Genomic DNA, 21,028 nt, shown 5'->3' with positions numbered 1-21,028 from the left:
AAGCTCTACGCCAATCGAGCTTTGACTTAGAACCTGTAAACTGCTACTTCTCGTGTTGTGCCGACGCTGTACGACGACGCTGGCGTGTCCTCTCCAGTGGAGCTATGAAGCCTGGGCAGGGTGGTATGGATAATCAGCTGTTGCCCATGCAGCAGATCCCCTCTCTCCACGCAGCTGGTGTGCCCAAGGGAACGACGAATGCCGATCCAGCTTGGCACCAACGGCGTCGCAGGAGTTGCCGGAATGACGTTGAAGTCAATGTCATACCGCCTTAGGGACTCCGTCTCCGGATTTTCTGTCGGGGTTTACTCCCTTAGCCTTTCCCATGAGTGGGTATAGCCACAAGGCAGCAGAGGTTTGGAATCGGAGTTTTCCTTCTCCTAGATGAGCTACCATCCAAGGTTTACGAGTCCCATCTACCCGAAGCAACTGGTTTTAAGGCGCCAGTGGGCCGCCTTCACCCCTTCTCCTGTTAGTAGAAAACATGGTCTGCCGGGCTTTAAATCTAAGCCACTCGCGAAGGCCAGGAGCTGGATTTTAGTTGACAGAATCAGTAAGAGACGCAGGCCGTATGGGGCATTTTGGAGGATTGGGGCGCTTGTCTCCCACTCCCACCCCTGGCAATGTCAACCTTAGACCACAATATATATATATATATATATATATATATATATATATATATATATATATATATATATATATATATATATATATATATATATAGATATATAGATATATATATATATATATATATATATATATATATATATATATATATATATATATATATATATATATATATATATATATATATATATATATATATATATATATATATATTGTGAGACCACCCATCTTCCATTCTTCCACTGGAGTTAATTTTCTGCATATGAGATAAACATATGCATATGTTTGCTACACAAGCTATAAACCTAGTTTTACTATTGTATGTGCCATAAATCTGAGTCTCTCTGTACACTTGAAATCTTGTTAGTAAAACAAACATGGAAGAAAATGATTGGTGGTGCATTATGTGTCTTTTGGTCTGGGAAGGGGGAGGGGGATACAATTTTAAAAAATTCATTCAATACATGACAGACTATATTCATGGCAGCCAGTATATCTGACAGGAAGACCCCACTGTTGAACCACTGACCAGGGAAAGCCAGCAGCAAGCTTTCTGGTACAAAATGTTGGTTAGGCCAAGAATTAAAGAAGAAGAGGAGGATGATGTGAGTAACCTGTGGAGGTGAACACCTAAGACCACTTGGCCACCTGGAGCCTTGGCATTATGGGATAGGAGTAAATAACTACTGACAGTTTGGTGCATATTCTATATGCAAGCATATATGATAATGACTATAAGATAATACTTACTGGAAAGACATACCTTGCTTAAATATGTTAAAAATGATAAATGGGGTGTAAACAATGATTAAACGATTTGTGTTATCTTTTTCAAAACAGGAAATTAAGTGGAGCTACAATATATGTAACTACTGCTTGACATGACTTGACAATTCTCTGCCAAAGAAATAAAAAAATATATGAATAAATCTTTGTTCTCCAAAATTTATAAATAAATAAACCATTGGTGTCATGAATTTACAAGAGTCCCTATCTAAAGGGCTGAGACTCTACTCTAAATGGCTCTAAAGGGCTGACCCTCCACTGGCTGAAAAGAATTTTCAGGAATCCAAAAACCATTTCTTGTTTGTAACTGCTGAGTGATGATGACAGGATTTGTGGCATCCATATTGGCTGTAAGGTTGGCAAAATTTTGGTGTTAATATGACCATCAAACCAGGAGAAACAGTAACAACAACATTTTCAAGGTGTCATTAAGGCAGCTATATTTAATATAAGATTGGTACCATTTTCAGTTAGGACATCTAGCTATCACATGCAGTGTGTGTGTGTGTGTGTGTGTGTGTGTCTGTGTGATTTGGATTTTTAACGTAGCTTTAACAATATTTCAGTCATATCAATCACTATGATGTCTCAGTCTGGCAGTTTAAAGTGATGACAACAACTGAGGCATGTAGCATGATGTCCTACCCAGTCACATTATCCTGACACCAGGACGACCAGTCTTAACAAAATATTGTTCATAAATTCTGATGGAAAAGGTTCTTAAAGTTTTCAATTATTAGATATTTCATATACTACATTTTTGCTTCTATACAGAGTAAAGAGGTAGCTAGCTCAGCTGCCTGTATTTTGCAGATGGAGTCACCATTTCAGAAGTAACTGACCAAGGCCAAACATAGAAAGCACCTTACTATCGTTGATTTCAACCAATTAAGTTTTCATAACTTACTCAACAAAAACTAATTTTGCATGCCACTTTATAAGTTAAATAAGGGCCATAACTCATTGAAAATGTGATAGAAAATTGGGAAAATCGAATATGAGTTAGTTCTTCTGAATACTAGGCACATTACAAAATTTGGCTTTGATTAAAGAGGCCTTAAGAAAAGTTACTGAGCAAAAACTAGAATGGCGACATGCAAACTGACAAAACAGGACAGAAAGGATGGGACAAAACCTGTCAGTCTATGCTAACAAACCTCACTGATTAATGGTTGCTTGCAATGGTCGGTGGAGAATTGGTTGGAACTGTATACCTTGACTTTAAGAAGGCCTTTGACATGGCTGATCATAATCTATTTGCATGGAAACTTTTCAAAGTACAAATGTTCTCATTTATAATTCCCATATTTAAAAAATTCATACCTGACAGAAGCTTACAAGTTGTTATTGGTAACATTAAATCAAAGGTGATATTCATCAACAAAAGAGTTCCACTGGGATCTATTGTAGGGTCTGCATTATTTACATTGTTGCTTTCCCACTATATATACAACATTGAAAAAAACCCTGATATATTGATGATACTACTTTTTCTGATTCTAATGTTAAAACTCAAGTTGATAATACAGATTAGCCTACCAAAAGTCCATATTAATGTTCAAAGTAAAGAATGAACTTTGTCCACAATATCTGAATGGTATGTTTCATTTTATGTCAGAAAAAAAAATACCTGGGACCTATATTGAGATTAGTTACAAGTGATCATTACAAAACACCATTTCCAGAAAAAAATACTTTAACAAAAATCATTTGCTTACTCTGATGCTTTTCCATGGAACAAACTCCCTAAAGCAATTGATCAGAAGCAAATCAAAATGTGTTAAAAAAAAACATAGTATGACTAGTATCATTGTATGCATTGAAATACATGCGTGCCTATTTGGTTAATGGATTTCAGATACGCTTTGTGTTTTTATATTTAATGTTTGTAAGCATGCTTTACTATTTTTAATTTACATGTACAATAAACTATATCCTGAGTGTCCCTTAGTATATTGTACTGAGTTACACTCATCAAAAAAGTATTTATTATTATTTCATTATTATTATTATTATTATTATTATTATTATTATTATTATTATCATCATCAGGGAAGATTTGGTTGTACTAGAACAAAGAACTCCTGAATGTAGAGAATACAGTGTAGGGAATGTGCAATCGCAGAAAGCAGCTGCTTCACACATAACTTTACATTACTAATGCGGACAAAACTGATGAAATCCGTTAGATGTCTCCATGACAAAGTACCCAAATATCTGAACGATCTGCCAAGGTATAGATACGGATAACATATCGGAACTTTAGCTCGCGAAGATGGGGCAGAGTCAACCACTTTCCTTTCATTTCCTTCGCCACTACTATCGACTGAATCTTGAATTTAACTATCATTCCATCTTTGTTTGTCTTTTCCCTTTCCATATCTATTCTATATTTGACTTCATGTTATTAATTATTTCATTTCTCATGTGATTCTGTTTTGCGCAATCGTAAGAAACGCTGTTCGTTCTTGTTGACATGCTTCTTATCCTTTCGCAAATATATTATTTTATTATTTAAGGCAATAAAATATGTTTGGACCGAGAGAAAGAGAGAGAAAGAGAGAAACAAAGAGAGAGAGAGAGAGAGAGAGAGAGAGAGAGTGCGTGCGGTGGGGGAGTAATGTTTTCGAAAGAAACATACAATACCATATTTATTGTCTACTTGTTTGTTCTTTCCGAGTATCCAATCAAATAAATAAAATGAAAGTACAAAGTTCGCTTCAGCCTGCTATTGTATAATCAACCATACATCCATTTGCCATGAGTTAGACATTTAGTTATTTGACCAATGGCTATAACTGTGACACTGATCAGGGGACATAATGTCTTTACTCTAAGCATCGACACAAATCTGGAGTTGCATTACACAAGTGGGTAGGGTATGCGACTTTAGTTTGAAGTCACCAGTAAAATGGACAGCTTAGACCACGATCTAGCCGCTCATTTGGTAAATTTCAATGATGTAATGATGTAAGTAGACCCCATGTATCATACAAATTTAAATGATGTAATTATACCCCATGTACCATATTTAAATTTCAACTATGTAAGTATACCCCATTTACCAAATTTCAATGTAAATGATGTTATTATACGATTGTCATTATACTCCTGTACCATATTAAATTTCAGTGATGTAATTACATTCAATGTACCATATTTAAATTTCGTTGACTTATTTATACTCTGTTTATCTATTTATACTCTGTTTATCATACCTAAATTTCAATGATGTAGTTATATTTCATGTACCATATTTAAATTTCAACAATATAGTTAAATTTCATGTACTATTTTTACATTTCAATGATGAATTCCATGTACCGTGTTTAAAATTCAGTGATATAATAAAACTCAATGAGCCATATTTAAATTTGGGGTTTTGAGCTTGAGCGTGAGTAGTATCGTACTCAAATTTCAGGATTACTCACAGGGCCAGTTTTTAAACAGATAAGTGTAGTTGGCCTACATAATCTTTTTACATTAACGAGAGTCACTAAAAACTGTCTTCATGATTATGTATTTCTGTCTTAACGGGAATGTTCTTTAGACTCAAGTCCAGTGTAGATACTTTAGGTTGAATAAGAAATTTGAAACCTTTTTGTCAGTCATACATGGTATTGATTTTCCATTCAAAGCACCGAGTGAAATCACTGAGTGAATATGTACTCAAAGAATTGCCACAATGAAATTTTCCAGTAAGAAACGACGCTTCAATGCATGACGGTGACGTGTTGTTTGAATTGATTATTGTTCTGTCGTTGAATAAAATAGCATTGAATCACAAGAAAAAGACTTGCAGAGATAATACTAAAGCTTATATCGGTAGCCGAAAGAGATGAATCTCATTAACCGTGAGCACACACCAGACCTGAATCGGGATAACGTATTATGATACATTTTAAAAAATAAGAATGGATTATACTGTCTAAAGTGTTTAAAACAAGTGTGAAAAGGCAAAATCATTTTACTGTCTCTGGACCATGACAAATTGTTTGGAATGCAAATATCCATTTATTTATGGACTGTTTAACAAGTGTTTTGTCTTGTTGTTTAAAAGCATTATCATAGATTTTATAGTGCGCATATATTCGTGATCAATCCCAGTGAATATGACGCATCGGAAACTAAATTCAATGTTGTTGATATTCTTAGTGATCGTGTGCATGTTTAAAGTCAATGCTCAGACATCGGATGAAGCAAAGAATCTTTTATCTCAAATTTTTAATGCGTCTGCCTATAATAAGGCTATTAGACCTACTTACTATCAAAATACGACAACCGATGTTGTTATTGACTTTTATCTTACAAGCATAATAAACTTTGACTCGCAGAATGAAAAACTGACCACTTCCGGTTACCTTACTATTAGCTGGAACGATTATTATCTACAATGGACTCTATCGACTTATGGTGACCTGACAGGTACATTTATTCCTCAGGACAACGTGTGGAAACCGGATATATCTCTGCAAAATGGCGTATCCGAATTGAAAGAGCTTGGCTCCAGTAGTTTGTTTGTTTACGTGTTGAATGATGGCTCGGTCTTTTGGTATCCCATTGGGGTAGGTATTTCTTTCTGTACAAATATGATCAACTGTTATCGCGTTTAAGAAGGACCATTCTCCCTCGCATTTTAACGATATCCTCACGCATCAACAATAATATTAATTTGGTTCAAATGATCTGTGAGCATTACTGGCTAAACCCCAAAGTCTTTTCTATACCGTTTTCATGCTTTTACAAAAGCATGAAAGAAATAAATGTAGTTTTGTTATTTGATCATAAAACATTGCTAAAGAGAACAGAACAACTAACGTGAACACGTTTCTTTCCAAAATTCGTTAGTGGCGTGTTGTCTAGTAAGAAACAATATATGTAAGTATAACTTTATTAACACGAATGTTGAGAAAAGACGTGTAATGTATTTAGGATTGTGTTGAACAAATTCTATGGTAAGAACGAATGTACGGAGGCTCTATGGAGGTCTTCGCAACAATATGTTTTTCTTTACATGCCGCCCTGGTGTAAAGTATTCCGTTTTATTAGGCATTTGAACAATAAAATCATGTATCGTACACACTAAGTCTATAGGTACTTATGACTTTATGATGAACTGTACAGTATATTATTCGACACATGTAGGACTCAGCCCATATATTCTCAGTGGATGGAAATTAATGTAAAACGTTTCTAAAAATCCAATAAGCCGTTTTAAAGATATGGCCAATTAATTTTAAACCTTTAATTTGATACTAGTACTTTGGGCTAGACAAATCAAATTCGCGATATATTGGTTTACGAATTAACTGTTGCCATAAGGTCCATGTTGGAACTTTAAAAATAATCACACAGAACAACGGTATTAAACTATATAGTAAATAAAATGAAGTCAGAGGATTAGATAAACGAAGAATGAATTAAAAACCAGTTTAAATGACCTTGAGATTAGTGCAAACTTCTTAGAGATTCCAAGGCGCTTCACAAGGGCGATATTGCTTATTAACTGATTCGTTATTTGAATAGAAAATGTTATGAAGCCACTCAGAGATAGCGCTACGTAGCATGCTTTTGCAAAAGAAATGAAGTTGCATATGCAACAAAACATCGTTAGTACTGCTGTCACAGATTTACCAACACACTCATGATGGACCAGTGCTGGTTTGTAAAGGTTCCTACAAATCTGCATATAGTTCTCTTAATGATTCAAGCTGAATATTTTATATATTACAAGTATATTCACTTTGCTTGTAAATTTATCAATATTTTCATATTATTTAAACAAAATATTCGTTCGAAAAAGAAACTAGATTATTGAGCAGGAGTACTTTTTTGAACTCTATACTTCGTCCTTAAGCCCGACTTAATGTCAAGAATTATTAAGTCTAGACTCAGCTATAAGATTTACGTTTGTGAAATACGGACCTGGGCCAAACATAGAAAGTCTGGAGATCGAAATGTAGTTCTCCGACAAATTAGTAAAGTTTTGGGAATCACGGGCTAGATTTATGGAACCATATTTACAAAAGCTGGTTAATCCACTTCAATGGTCTTTAACTTATTTGGCACCTTGGAACTTTATGTAAACTCTTTCTAACAAAGCTATTTTACGTTTGACATATTCTTATTTATAACATGAATACTGTGTTATTTACGTTAATATACCTATCCGATGATTCTCATATATGTAGCACTTGTACTAACCCGTCTTCAAGTTACAGACGGCGTCATAACGTCATATAAAGGAAAGGCGACACGAAGCAGGCATCACATTGCATGTCAAAGTAATTGTACTAAGCTAGACTGTGGTAGGTAAAATGGAATAAGTATTAAAGGCTCGCAAACTTAGAAACGTTTAGACTCGTTTCATAAAGTCAATTGGAAATGAGCACTCATGTAAGATTCTTTGCATTGTATATCAAGTACTCAACGACCATTTATGGGACATCACTGTATCCTTATGCTGTACCACGAATCTAAGGAAGGGCCGCAAATGTGTCATGAGAGTGGGCTACAATTTGAACCATCCTGATGAAACAGTCCTTAGATCTTATTGAGATTGAAAAATAATTCATTACAATTTGAACACAAATCATTTGGCAGCCAATAATTTGCTCAATTTCTTTTCCAGATTTTTGAGTCAACATGCGGAATTGATATTACCTACTTTCCTTTTGATATTCAAACTTGTACCTTGAAGTTTGTGGCATGGAGTTACACGAAAGTGGAAGTAAATGTTACGGAGGGGGAGAAGGGAATTATCCTGGATGAATACGAAGAAAATTCGGAATGGTCAATTGTTGACACGAGCGTAGATACGTTACAGGAATCTTCTGACGCTGCAGTTGTATTTTCAATCAAATTAAAAAGAAAACCACTTTTCTTTTTGTTAAATGTCATATTACCAGTCATAATGTTGTCTCTTCTGAATGTCTGCATATTCGTACTTCCGGCAGAATCCGGAGAAAAGGCTTCGTTTTCTGTGACAGTATTTCTTGCTCTGGCCGTCTTTTTGACAATAGTTACAGCAATATTGCCACAGAATTCAGAAAAAGTTTCCTTCCTGGGTATTTACTTGGTACTAATGGCCGGTTTTAGTACTCTGATCGTCATTTTGACGCTGTTTATACTTCGTCTGAATTTTAAGGATGTTGATGAGGACCCTATCCCATCATGGCTGATTGGACTTCAAGTGATCGTGGAAATAGTCCGATGCAGAAGACATAAAAAGGTGCATCCGGCAATGATGAGCAAGGCTGAGGTTCCTAATTTTGATTCTGGTCACACAATTTCTACTGAAGAAGCAACTTCTGTAATGAAAAACTCAGAATCACCAACACCAGACGAGAAGCCTAAAATCACGTGGAATCACATCTGCAATGCCCTCGACTTCATTTTCTTTTGGATTTTCTTTATAGCAACATTTATCACCACAGTGACAATATTTTCAATCTGTTCAAAAAATGCTGCATAACAATGACTTTCCTTCCACCTCTTTTAAGTCATAAAACTTCTCATTATCTTCCTTTTGATTCAGTGTTGAGTCACTGTGAATTTAAGTTATGCTATCTGAATCTTCAGTGAACTCTGTCTTGGCGGTTATCTTCTTACACAGGACACCAGGACATAAAACTCAACATTTATGAACGTTATATTTGCATGGGCCTTAGATATATCAAGCATATATACATCTATGTAATCTGTGGATAAAGGGAAATAAAACTGTCCTCTGTTGTAGACGTCGATGTAATGAAATAAACCTAGGTATGTGATATTTGTATTTTACGTTCCTGTTTATTGCTAGTTATTATTAGCTAGTTAGATATTATTTGTTGATTGTGGGGAGTCAGTATTGTGAATATTTTTCTCAACCCTATACATTTTCCAGTTTATATGAGCAATATTCATAATGTATAGTATTCACGAGACTTAGTGGTAGCAGGGTTTAATTTTTCATAAACTGGACACTCGCTGATTTCTTTGCATAAGGAAATGTTCTCAGATGTTTGAATAAATAAGTGTATAATAATGTTAGCTAGAAATAATCCGTTGCATTAGATTTGTGTCGTGTTCTGTGGTACATGTCGTGTGATACCAATCTAAGCTTGGTTTCTTTTAGTGTCCATTTAAAGGTGAACAAATAAAGTCCTTTATGAATCTGATCTGTTGTATTGCTACCGACAGGAAGTAATTTGAGGTGGAGTTGAGTATCTTGTTAGAGAGGGCGAACCAGTCGTTATAAAAGTGTGTAGTAACGGACGTATTTTTTTTACTAGACATCAGGCCAGTTAAGCATCGTTTTTAGTTTGAAAATAAATTATTAATTCCTCAAAATTTCTCATGCTTGAATTAAAATAATCAAATAGGTTTTGAAGTGAGTTCCTTCCCTGTCAGGATTCATGCAGTTATAAATGATTTTGTTTGATTGATTAAAAAGAACCTTCTGATTGAACCATCCTCCCAATATCCCCTACTCTACCTCTACCCTCACCCCGTTTTCACTAAACGCAAACTTATTAAACGTTTGTCAGTTACTTTCTAAACTGTAGAGATATTACAAAATTCCCGTACCTGCGCGCATGTTCTTGATTAGCAAACATATGTTGGCAAAATAATGGCCATTTTATTTCGCAACAGGAAGATTCATATAAGGGTAGACAACGGCTGTGTCCATTTGGTTGCTAAACGGTTGGGTCAGGGACGGCACAATGAGGCGGGTTGAATAGACAGAGCCGTACAGAGAAGGCAGATGGCTTTCTGAATTACGGTTGATTAATATTTATATTTTTTTATTTATTCTGAGATTCTTATGTGAAGACATATACAGCTTTTAGTGTAAGTTGTTTGTGGATTAATCACGTGCGTGATTAACGTCCACAAGTATTGGTTAAAAGTCGATAGTTAACCACTTATAACTTGATTTTGTAAATTAGAATTCGGTTTTGTACTTTAATGGGATCCGTCTGAAATAACGCCATGATTTTTTAAAGGGCGTATTAGTTTTATTAACTTTCTGTGCTTTGTGGTGAGAAATGTAATATTTTTAATTGTGGTTGTTTAGATCTTTTTTCTATCACTGTAGCATTTGTGTTTTAAAAGTGATGTTGATTTTAGGATGCAGGGTCCGCTGCATGGACTAAAAACAACGACGAATTTCTCGCTATTTAGCAGGGGCACTAGGTCTCTAGTGACTTGTAATTTTGTAGAAATGCTTTGACCTGTAGAAAGTATGCTCTTTTTTCTCAAATTGTCGTTGTGGTTACGTTGTAGTCACTAGGGGAAGAGTTGGTAATGTTATAAACCTAGAATATCTGATCTTTGCATTTACATCTGCATTTATAGATTTGTTAGATTTTTAGCTATCATTTGTTAATTATGTGTTGGGAATATATATCTCAAACTGCGAGACAAGCGAACCTGTTCCATTCCCGACAGCAAAAAGTAGACTTCTTGTATCTCTTCCTGTTACCCTTCATTGTCCTTTCTTGATAGGTATAACTATTCACAGTCCAAGACTGTACATAGATAAATTGGTCCCGAATCTACGTTTCTATGAAACTAAACTATATACAATAATGAGTAATAATTCGTACTATCTACGTAACAATGGAAGATTAACTGCAGATATCAGGTATATTGAAAAAAGTTCTAAACACTGCTGTTCAAATACAGAAAGATTCATTAAAATTTTAACATTTATCACATAATTAACCAATGAAATTAAAACTCCTATGCCATATGAGTTGTTTATATGTATCAGTCGGATATAGACCGTTCTTCTAACGACACAAACATCCAACTTTTAAAGCAAATTTAATTCTTGAAAATTACTTAAGATTCTGCTATGTATTGAGCTATAAACTTATGACATACAACCATAGATCTTTGGAAGGATGAAGCTGACAAACTTTAGATTTAAAAGAAATTAAGTGCAATACCTGTGATTCAGATAATATTGGGAATGACTACCATTGCTTATTCGAATGCTTCTACTTTATTACATACAGAAAACTATATACTGATTTTTTTTTACAAATATAATAACGCACTTAGATGTCAACATATTTGTACAACTAATGGCCTCTGTAAACTACTTCTGAATTTATTGCTTATCATTTCTCCTGAATAGTTTATTTACCTGATGACTTGAATATTGATATGAGCTTTACGCCCATTCCACATGCAACAGGTATTCATTGCACTCGTCCATCTGCAAGTAGAGAAATTAGAAACCTATTAATTTAGTGACACAATATGTGTTTCACTCTGATTGCAAAGACAAGTGTGATGAAAGGTTGAACTATCTCATGAATTAATATTCTTTCATCGTCATTACCAAATCCATATTTATACATTTAATGACAACTGGATACTATTTGTGAATTTATTGTTTATCATTTCTTCTCAATAGTTTATTTACATAATGACTTAAATATTGATATAACCAATGTACCTTTTCCACATGTATCAGTTATTCATTGCACACATCCATCTAAAATTAGGGAAATCAAATGCCTGCGAATTCAGTGGAACACGACGTTTTCCGCTCCATTATTAAGGACAGCACTGATAAAAGTTTTAGCTATCTCTTAAATTAATATTCTTTTATTGTCATTAACAATTCCACCTAAGCGTGTTCTTAGTGAACAAAACATACTATTATATAAGTTTGTATGGCATGGGTGAAAGAACAAAATCAAATGAAATAATCCTTTGACGGACTTTTATGGAGAAGATAGCTGTTGTTTTTCGGTTTAATGTCAAATAGGCAATATATGGCAGCAACTCTAATTGTCGGAGGAAGAACCCGGGAAAACCCTGGTATGAACCACTGATCCACAATAAGCTATTGACAGCTTTCTCACATAACCGCATTGGAAGTTCTCGAGACTTGAACCCACGCGGACAGAAGTAGTTGCAAACGGGTGTAAAGCAGGGAAGTATTATTAGCCTTCTAATTTTTGTAGTATCTGACACGTGGAGATAAAACCACAAATTAACATTGGGGAGACATTTAAAGGTCAAAAGTGTTTAAAGGATCAAATGTGACACTTGGGAATTAAACGGGAATTAACATGACAGTGGCACTTGGGTGGTGGCACGAGAGCTAACATTAGTCTTTCTATTTTATGTAGTATTTGGCATTTATCGGTCAAACGGAAATTAACATAGGGAGGCACTTGTGTGGTCAAACGTGTTTATAGGCTCAAAAGGGTTTATAGAGGCAAATGGATTTATGGGACCAAAAGGGAAGGATATTGGCATAGGGTTTTCAAGTTTGAGTTGAAAACACAGACACACACAGAAAAAGAATTACACACAATAGCGACAAAAACACCTATGTCAATAGTGGGATAGTAATTTTTTCTAGAGATCTGAGTGCCACTGAAAATGGTCCTTGAGTTTTGTTAAACAAACTGAGATAACATACATCGCATCTCACTGATTTTATTCTCGTCTTACAGGGGACCGCACAGCAAGACGGTCTTTAGACAGCCTTACCTCTCCACATAAATCATTTTCTTCCAAATAGAAGTTTCCATCATCTTGATGATGCCTATGACGATGTCGCATGCATAAGGTAATCCGGGTTGAACAGTATCCCCAAAAATGGGGTAGATAATTTAACGTCTGTCCACGTCTTATCGTGAGAACAGATGAATCCATGGGATAAGGTGTTTATATTTATAGTCTAAGATAGAAAGGGATTAAAATGGTTCAGCAATACAAAATCGCGTTACAAAATTCAGTCAGAGCGCGGAGACTCTCTTACAATCAGAAGAGATTGTTGCGAGTCGTCACTTGCCGTATATCAACGCGCCAGCTTTCCTCCGCAGTGAATCGATGCGACATAGTTTAAGTATGGCAGAAACTATGTAAACAACGTATTGGGATGCGCTTGCGGTGCATACGAGAAGAGATGAAACAACAGGTACAAAGACAACAATGGTCATTCTTCCAGAAGAGGATTATTTTAATTTAGTGGATTTTCTTTTGCCTTCGCAAGAAGTTTTATCCGCACCAGTACCTTCACCGTCTTCTCCATCGTTACCTTGGCAGAGGAGTTTAGAAAGAAACAGATGAAGAATTACAGAAAGTTTTACAACAGCAGAAAGTTGCAGAAGAATAATTGATGATTCGACAACAGCAAGAAGATAAAAGAAGAAGAAGAAAAAACATGAAGAGAAGAGCAAGTATGAAGGACAGAAGAATTACAACGAAAGCGAAACGTTGAGAGTGGCACAAGAATGTCTGGCAGAGTAAAGTATCTGGGATAAACGTAGTAAACTTCTTTAACTCGTTCCAAAAGAAAGAGACCTTCAAATGTCAAGCACTCCATCACTAAATTTATGGTAACTAAAACTGAGATGTCATTAGCAGCAGTGAACACTGCCAAATCATCCACAGAAGCCGGAGAATATGTAGGATGTGGTCATGGTAAGGATTTAAAACGCTTGAAGCTAATCATGTCAGGTCTATGAATTTGTCAAAAGAACAAATGCCCAACGGTTCTTTTCAGTGCCACGGAACTGTCTAGAAGAGATATACCACTTACAGATTGCCAAACCAAGTAAAACTTAAATCTCTTTTCCCCGTGATTGAATGGTGCGCGTGTGTGAGTGCCCATATTTTTATCCAAATTATAAAAGTCAAAATAAAGAGAGAATTACGTTTATATTTTGGGTATATTCTCTGCTTGAAATCACTATGAATATTTCACAAAAATATCACAAAAGTTCATTTTCTTATTCTTACACTGTCTTTCTTCTTGTAGTTTCTTCAGCAGCATGGACTTTTACTCGTCTTCACATTATTGTCGTGATCTGTATTTCTTGCATTACGTGACGCACATTGGTACTTCTACGTTTTCTGAAGGCCTCTCGTCTTCTTCCTCTTGATTCTTTTCTTGGTTCTCTTATATTCTGAAGGCACTCTGAAGATCAATGTCCTTTCTGCTGACAATGATTACAGGTATCTTGATCTTCATATATCTTTACTCCTCGTTTCGTTACTAAGACGATGCAAGCATTCTGAAGACCAATGTCCTTTCTCCTGACAATGATAACAGGTATCTTTACCTTTGTCTGTCTTTTCACCTCCTCGTTTCTTTACGTAGACGATGCATGCATTTTGAAGACCAATGTTATTTCCCATGACAGCAAGTATCTCGACTTTTATCTCGACTGTGTTGACTCTTCCAACTTGACAGTTTGATAGCTGAATTGATAATCTGACTCTAAGAGACTAACCATATATATATATATATATATATATATATATATATATATATATATATATATATATATATATATATATATATATATATATATATATATATATATATATATATATATATATATATATATATATATATATATATATATATATATATTGTCAGATGCAACGTTTGTGCTCAAGATGAAAGGGTTACAGGGAGAAATTAAAAAAAGGAAGTGAAAACGACTTGCCGTATCGCCTCACACACGAGCTGCTCAAATTCGTGAGACCTATTTCGAAGACAACATGAGTAAGCCTGAACCAACACACACTTTTGCCACAAATCATGAGAGTCCAGATTCATCCCAAAAGAACTTCGTTTGGTCCGTTACATTGTTAGCGCATTTGAGAGTCGCAAAAACGCACTTACAGAAAATTTAGAACGACGGCTTACAACTACACCGTGCAATGTAAGGAGATCTAGTCGTGTGTGTAAAACTTACTCAGATTAAATCGTGCAATCTAGATGAAACAAACAAACTTTATCAAGGAGAAAGCAGACACCAAATGACGATGGCAATCGGTGTCACCCAACACTCTCTAAAACGTTGTGGTAGCAGTTCACTCTCGCGATCTTTCAGATTACACGGTTGTTTCTTATCCAACACCATTTCCATCCACTGCAGGTTGAGATTGAGAGGTTGAGAGAGAAAAAACTACGGTAAAACTGATATGTTGACAGAACAAACAAGATCACCGAAGATAGTGACTTCCAGAAATTTTGAACGACGACATACAACTATAAGGTGAATTTAAACAGTTTAAGTCACAATGGTTGCTATATAGTTGTATGTAATGTTAATACATTCACACAAGTAATATTTGTGCAAGCGAAAAGACACATAAACAGAACTTAATGACGGTAGAACTATATCTATATGTATGTATGTATATGTGTGTGTGTGTGTGTGTGTGTGTGACATAAAACTGACAATGAACAGTGCAAAACTAGTATTTGACTGGCCTAAGCGCTTTCAAGTCGCATAAAAAAAATCAGCGTGCAAGTACCACGGCACGTGACCAGAGCCATTAAGGTTGACCCCGTAATTTTCAACCCAGCTGAAACAGCAACAAGAAAAAAGAATGCTGGCACACACACAGGAGTACCAGGTTGGGTACCAAGGAAAGAAAAGATGGGAAATATTGCCTGATGTTCTCTCGGGCGTCGTAGTTCTGGTTAATACATGCTTCATACAGCTGGGCGAAAGTACACCAGCTGTACTCAGACAGGAGTAACGAGCGACAAGCAACATCAGCCGGATCCATTTAATATGGAATAACGCTTATCCATTGCTTTTGTGCTTGATTACAGCGAAATGTAATATTTACATCATCACACACCAAAGACCTCGGAATTTAACTGTACCAGGGTGTCGTGTTTAACGTCTTGAGGTCTGATATACGATGATTACCAAAGGCTTGTAAAGAATGAGACCGACTAGCCTCGAGTATCTCGATTTCATTGACTCAAAGGCAGTTCCTGTCACAACACCCTCCCTTTGAACATAAGTTGGTTGAGTGCTTTTCTTAATTCCATTCCATTTAAAATACTTCTTCGCTCGCACAGATCTAAAAAGGGACTGGCAAAGAACACATCTGCTACAATAAAGCTGTACACAGCTCCAAGCTGCGTATATTCAGTATCAACATAAACGCAGAGAGCGCCTCGCTCACTTTAACAAGCAGCTGTTCATCATCTTGCTGCAATATCTTATCAAGACGTTAGTGAAGCCGAAAGCGAGTACTATCTAATGTTTGGTCAGAAAGCAAATAAATCCTCCAAAACGGACGGCAAACTTGACGATGAGTCCAAGCGTTCTGACTTTGCATACCATCGCCTGAGCGTCAATTACATGAGCTGAATGTTTATTGTCGGTATCCCCGCAGTAGTGGATTTACAGGTCCTTATAAAACATTTACTGTTGACAGCATCAGCAACGAAGCGATGGGGAGCTTTAAATGCAGTATCATATGCCGCAAAATGTGACAAAGTCCCGCTCTTATCCCAATCAATGTTGCGGCAATTCGCTGATCGTGTTGCAGGCATTCACTTCTGTTCTATGCTCCCCGCCCTTTCTCGTATGCCCATCATTCCATTGTAAAGCTCGTTGGTATAACAATTTACATAGTCGACCCTTACCCCACAAGTGTGCGGGTGTCAAGCAGATGTAAATATTTTATGGAGAGGAACGCTAAAATGGCCCTGGCCTGGAGTTTATGGCCGTTGTCAACTCTCGGCCAAGCGCAATGTCCAGGTAAGGCGGGGCGATGCCGGCGTCCACCGTACATAATGAGTTGCGAAGAGATGGGCATCAGTAAACCCAAGAGATCATGTTTGCAGTCGAAAGCGTGACTGCAAGATGTACACCTTTGTTTCAGCTGCTATTTTTCTTGTCCACGATATCATTCTTCGCTTTTGACGCTCTTTATGGCCTAATACTCATAAAGATGCATCCCCGCATCGACCGCTTCAGTGACCTAAGTGGATAGACCGTCCGCCTCGTCATACCTAAGACTATTAAAATTGTACTAACAGCTGCCTTGCTTGACGCTCAGCATTAACTGGTTATTGTTAAGACTGGTCAGGATAATGTGACTGGGTGGGACATGATGCTACATGTCTGCGGCATGATGCTCCAGTGCTAAACATCACTATAAACTGCCACACTACAGACATCGTAGCGATATTTCCAGGAAAATTGTTAAAGCTACGTTAAAAATCCAAATCACACACACACACACACACACACACACACAGACACACACACACACACACACACACACACACACACACACACATGCTTGTTGCCCCTGGGAAGCAAACAGTCATTGATTTTCAGTTTAACAATCTTGTCTGGAAAGTGGGGCTCAAATAAGAATTGCTGAGTACAATCCTACAGGCACATCTTGTCTTTTAAACGCAGTCCATTGTTTTCTGTTTAGTTCAAAAAATATTCACACCAAAGAAATCCTGGCCAGCTCATTACTGTGGCATAGTTAAATGCTTGTCTTGAATGCTTCGTAGATATGACTCGTACAATACACAGCTTACAACATGATGAAAACTATCCCCATCATAGATAATTTAGGATCAAGGCTCTTTTATCTTTGTCTTATAAAACAAATAGTTATATTGTTTCCAAATATATTCAAGAAATTCTTGCGATATTGTTTATAGTGTAACAATCGCATAAAATAAAAGATCTATTTTATTTCTGCCGCTATTATTTATTCCATAATCGGCACATTTATTGTGATTAGTATGAAGTATTTAGAAAAAAAGGACCTTTATAACAAATCAACAATAGAAACCTTACTCGACAATAATAACGCGCCACATGACAGTACCACCAAATATAATAGCCGATAGTGGCCTGACATTACTTAAGACGAACACAGTTCTGTATACAATTATTTACGTACAAATTCTGTTTCGATTCATTACATTGTACGTTGAATTTAAATGTAAATATATCGTATAATAAAACAATATCCATAAAAATAAAAACTGCACATTTGTTGCGAAGGAGATATTTTCTGACCAAACACTTTTTGTATAAAATGCAAAAAAATGCATATCTTTCCAAAATGCCATTTTGGCAAAATGCCACTTTTTGATTTTAAATACACCTTGATTTTGATAGGTGACAGAGTTGGGTTAATTATCCAATGACATTAACCATAACAACTTGAATACATGTTTATCCAATGACATTAACCATGACAACGTGAATACATGTTTATCCAATGACATTAACCAACCACGACAACGTGAATACATGATTATCTCGTCTCTGCATCAGAGCCTTCTTTTAAAATTACAATAACGTTACGCAATTAGTAATTACCCACTAATTTTGCCGTCAGGTAAATTTCATAAACATTTTTGAAAAAAAGGAATTACAGGCTTTCGGTTGATATATGCAATATGTTTTGAGTGTGTGTGTGTGTGTGTGTGTGTGAAATGTTGGGAATAAAGCCTAGATCCCTACATTTCGGATTTAATTAGTATGAGTTTCAATATGGAAATAGCCCTATTGTCAAGATACTCACAGACAAATTGGAGTTATTTAAAGGAAACAAATAATTAGACAAAAGATGGATATGTATTAGGGGTTTTACTGAGGTATGAGTCATTTTGACCTCACTTTTTATTGAACTTAGCCAAAAGTGAAATTGATTTAGAATGAAACAGTTTAGTCAGGTAAATGGCCAGATGAAGCATGCAAAATTGAATGGGCATGTAATAAAAAGAACGCTATGCAAGATAAAGTCAGCTGCCCTGTCTCTGATGTAATGTCTGGTGTTGGGTCACTCCTCACGATACAGTTCGGGGAGGGATTGCAAGCCATAGCGAATCTAAACCTCATAATTGACTTGGCCCACAATTCATGTCAGAACGTAGGCCTTGAAAACATCTAGAAATAAATCGTAAAGTGTCAATGTTACTTTGTTTACAAGAATGTCAAAACCGTTGTGGCCTGTCTAGATTACAAACGTACTCGCATTCACGTTGGTTGATATTGAAAGGATTTTCCGGTCCAAGGCTATCGGTTAGACATATCTCCCTCCCCCAACATAAATGACCTAATTTCAAGAAGGTTTAAAAATGCGGTAATTTTGGATATATGCCCTTGTGGCTCGGCATTAAGTGGATAGTGTTAGGACTGGTCGGCTTGGTGTCACTATAAACTGTCTCACTGCGGACATCGTAGCGATATGACTCAAAAATTGTTAAAGATACGTAAAAAAATCCAAATCACACACACACACACACACACACTCGCCGTTAGAATGACCTTTAGACGTTGACATTAAGATCGCCAACGCTAAGCGTGATGAATTGAAGACCAACCATGAAACCCCCACGAACGGTTGTGTATGTACTGCTGCGTCGAGGTTGATTCCCCGTTCTTAATAGGCAGTGGTGTAACAAATATGATGGAAGACGACACCAGGCGTGTTTACCTTTAAAGCAGATACACAGTACCAGGCCAAAGTACTGTACATTACGACACTGGTTGGAATGAATGGCAGATGACGCAAAAGTCCACAATTGACGCAACGACCTCGTGCAGATGTGGGTGAACGAAGTCAGTTTCTTCTTTGGTTCGCTGTCACAGAATAAGGCAAAGAAATAACTTGGTTTTGTCTTAAAACAATTAGACTATTTCTCGTTGTACATGCATAGGGTGAATGTGTTTTTCCAGGTAAGCGACTGTATTACATGTACCTAGCCACAGATTACTTGTGTCGGGTATCATGACTAACATGAGGTGCACGGGTATTCTACCCCGACTTGTACTCACTCTCCTATGGATTTAAGTAAGACGAATCACGAAAAACCACACTGGTCATTTTTGGATCACGTCAAGGAGTATACACTCTCCTTTATTCTCCAGCCATAGGGGTAAGTGTTACATTTACATTCTATTTATTTGATAGGCGAAGCTTATTCGGTTTGTACTGTGTTATCGCGTAATAATGTTTATTACAACGCAGATTTTTAAAAGTACTATCATATATATAGAAATTATGCATAAACTATTATGTCCCATTTGGTTTTATTATAGCTGCGTATGTGAATCTGTAGCTGCGTCTGTGCGTCTGTGTGTCTGTGTTGGTAGTAGCTGTGTCTGTGTTGGAAGCTGTTTCTGTATTGGAAGATGATTCTGACTGTGTTCGTAGCTGACTGTTATAGTAGCTGACTATTATGGTAGCTGACCGTGTCTGTAGCCGTGAATGCATATGAAATGTTATAGTGAATATAAGTAGAGCGGTCCGAAGCTGTACGAAGCCGTCTAAAGTTTCTTGGAGTCATCTGGAGCTTCCAGAACAACGCTGTCTGTTGTGATAACATTATTGTGAATCTTAGTCTTGATAAGATTATTGTGAATCTTAGTCGTGATAAGATTATTTTGAATCTTTAGTTGTGTCAAAGATTATTTTGAATCTTAAGTTGTTTCAAAGACTATTTTTGAATCTTTATAATTTTGTTCTTGTTGAACAACATACTTTTTAAGGGGTAAGTGCAGCCCATGAGGGTTCTTGGATCTGCACTTCATTTTATTCAATATTTGTTTTGTTTATTTTCAATTGTATTTTTACATCATATATTTATCATTATTAACTCATTCATAAATTTCCATCTTTCTTACATTGTGTTTGGCTTGCTCATTTCGTCCAAAAACCCACTCGGTTACAATTCTGCGACATTCGCAACAGTAGTTTGATGTGTTTCTATCAGTGACAGGCTGCGAGCAAAAGACCTTATTTATGCTCGTTTTCTTTTCTTTCTGTGCTACCTGTAAAGTGTCGAATTTTGAATTGTATTGAA

The 21,028-nt window shown here is 36.3% G+C and overlaps 1 protein-coding gene across 1 annotated transcript; it reads left to right on the top strand.

Moving 5' to 3' along the window:
• Positions 1–5,194: 5,194 nt before the first annotated feature.
• LOC149771510 (neuronal acetylcholine receptor subunit alpha-6-like) lies at positions 5,195–9,780 on the top strand. Its single transcript, XM_089948368.1, has 2 exons — positions 5,195–5,978; positions 8,045–9,780. Exons 1-2 carry the CDS (start codon positions 5,526–5,528, stop codon positions 8,885–8,887), a joined length of 1,296 nt encoding a protein of 431 aa, XP_089804494.1. The 5' UTR covers positions 5,195–5,525; the 3' UTR covers positions 8,888–9,780.
• The last annotated feature ends 11,248 nt before the right edge of the window (positions 9,781–21,028 follow it).

The sequence above is a fragment of the Sinohyriopsis cumingii genome, unplaced genomic scaffold (genome assembly GCF_028554795.1).
Source record: "Sinohyriopsis cumingii isolate HCF-2022 unplaced genomic scaffold, ASM2855479v2 utg001791l, whole genome shotgun sequence".
Classification (NCBI taxonomy): Eukaryota; Metazoa; Mollusca; class Bivalvia; order Unionida; family Unionidae; genus Sinohyriopsis; species Sinohyriopsis cumingii.
The sequence above is the reverse complement of the archived record's forward strand: the minus strand, read 5'-3'. Positions and strand labels throughout refer to the sequence as shown.

Bases quoted from the DNA above. Each gene is read 5' to 3' on its own strand.
- LOC149771510 (XM_089948368.1), top strand. From the start codon at position 5,526: ATGACGCATCGGAAACTAAATTCAATGTTGTTGATATTCTTAGTGATC. The intron at 5,979-8,044 runs GTAGGTATTTCT...TTTCTTTTCCAG, and splicing joins TCTTTTGGTATCCCATTGGG to ATTTTTGAGTCAACATGCGG.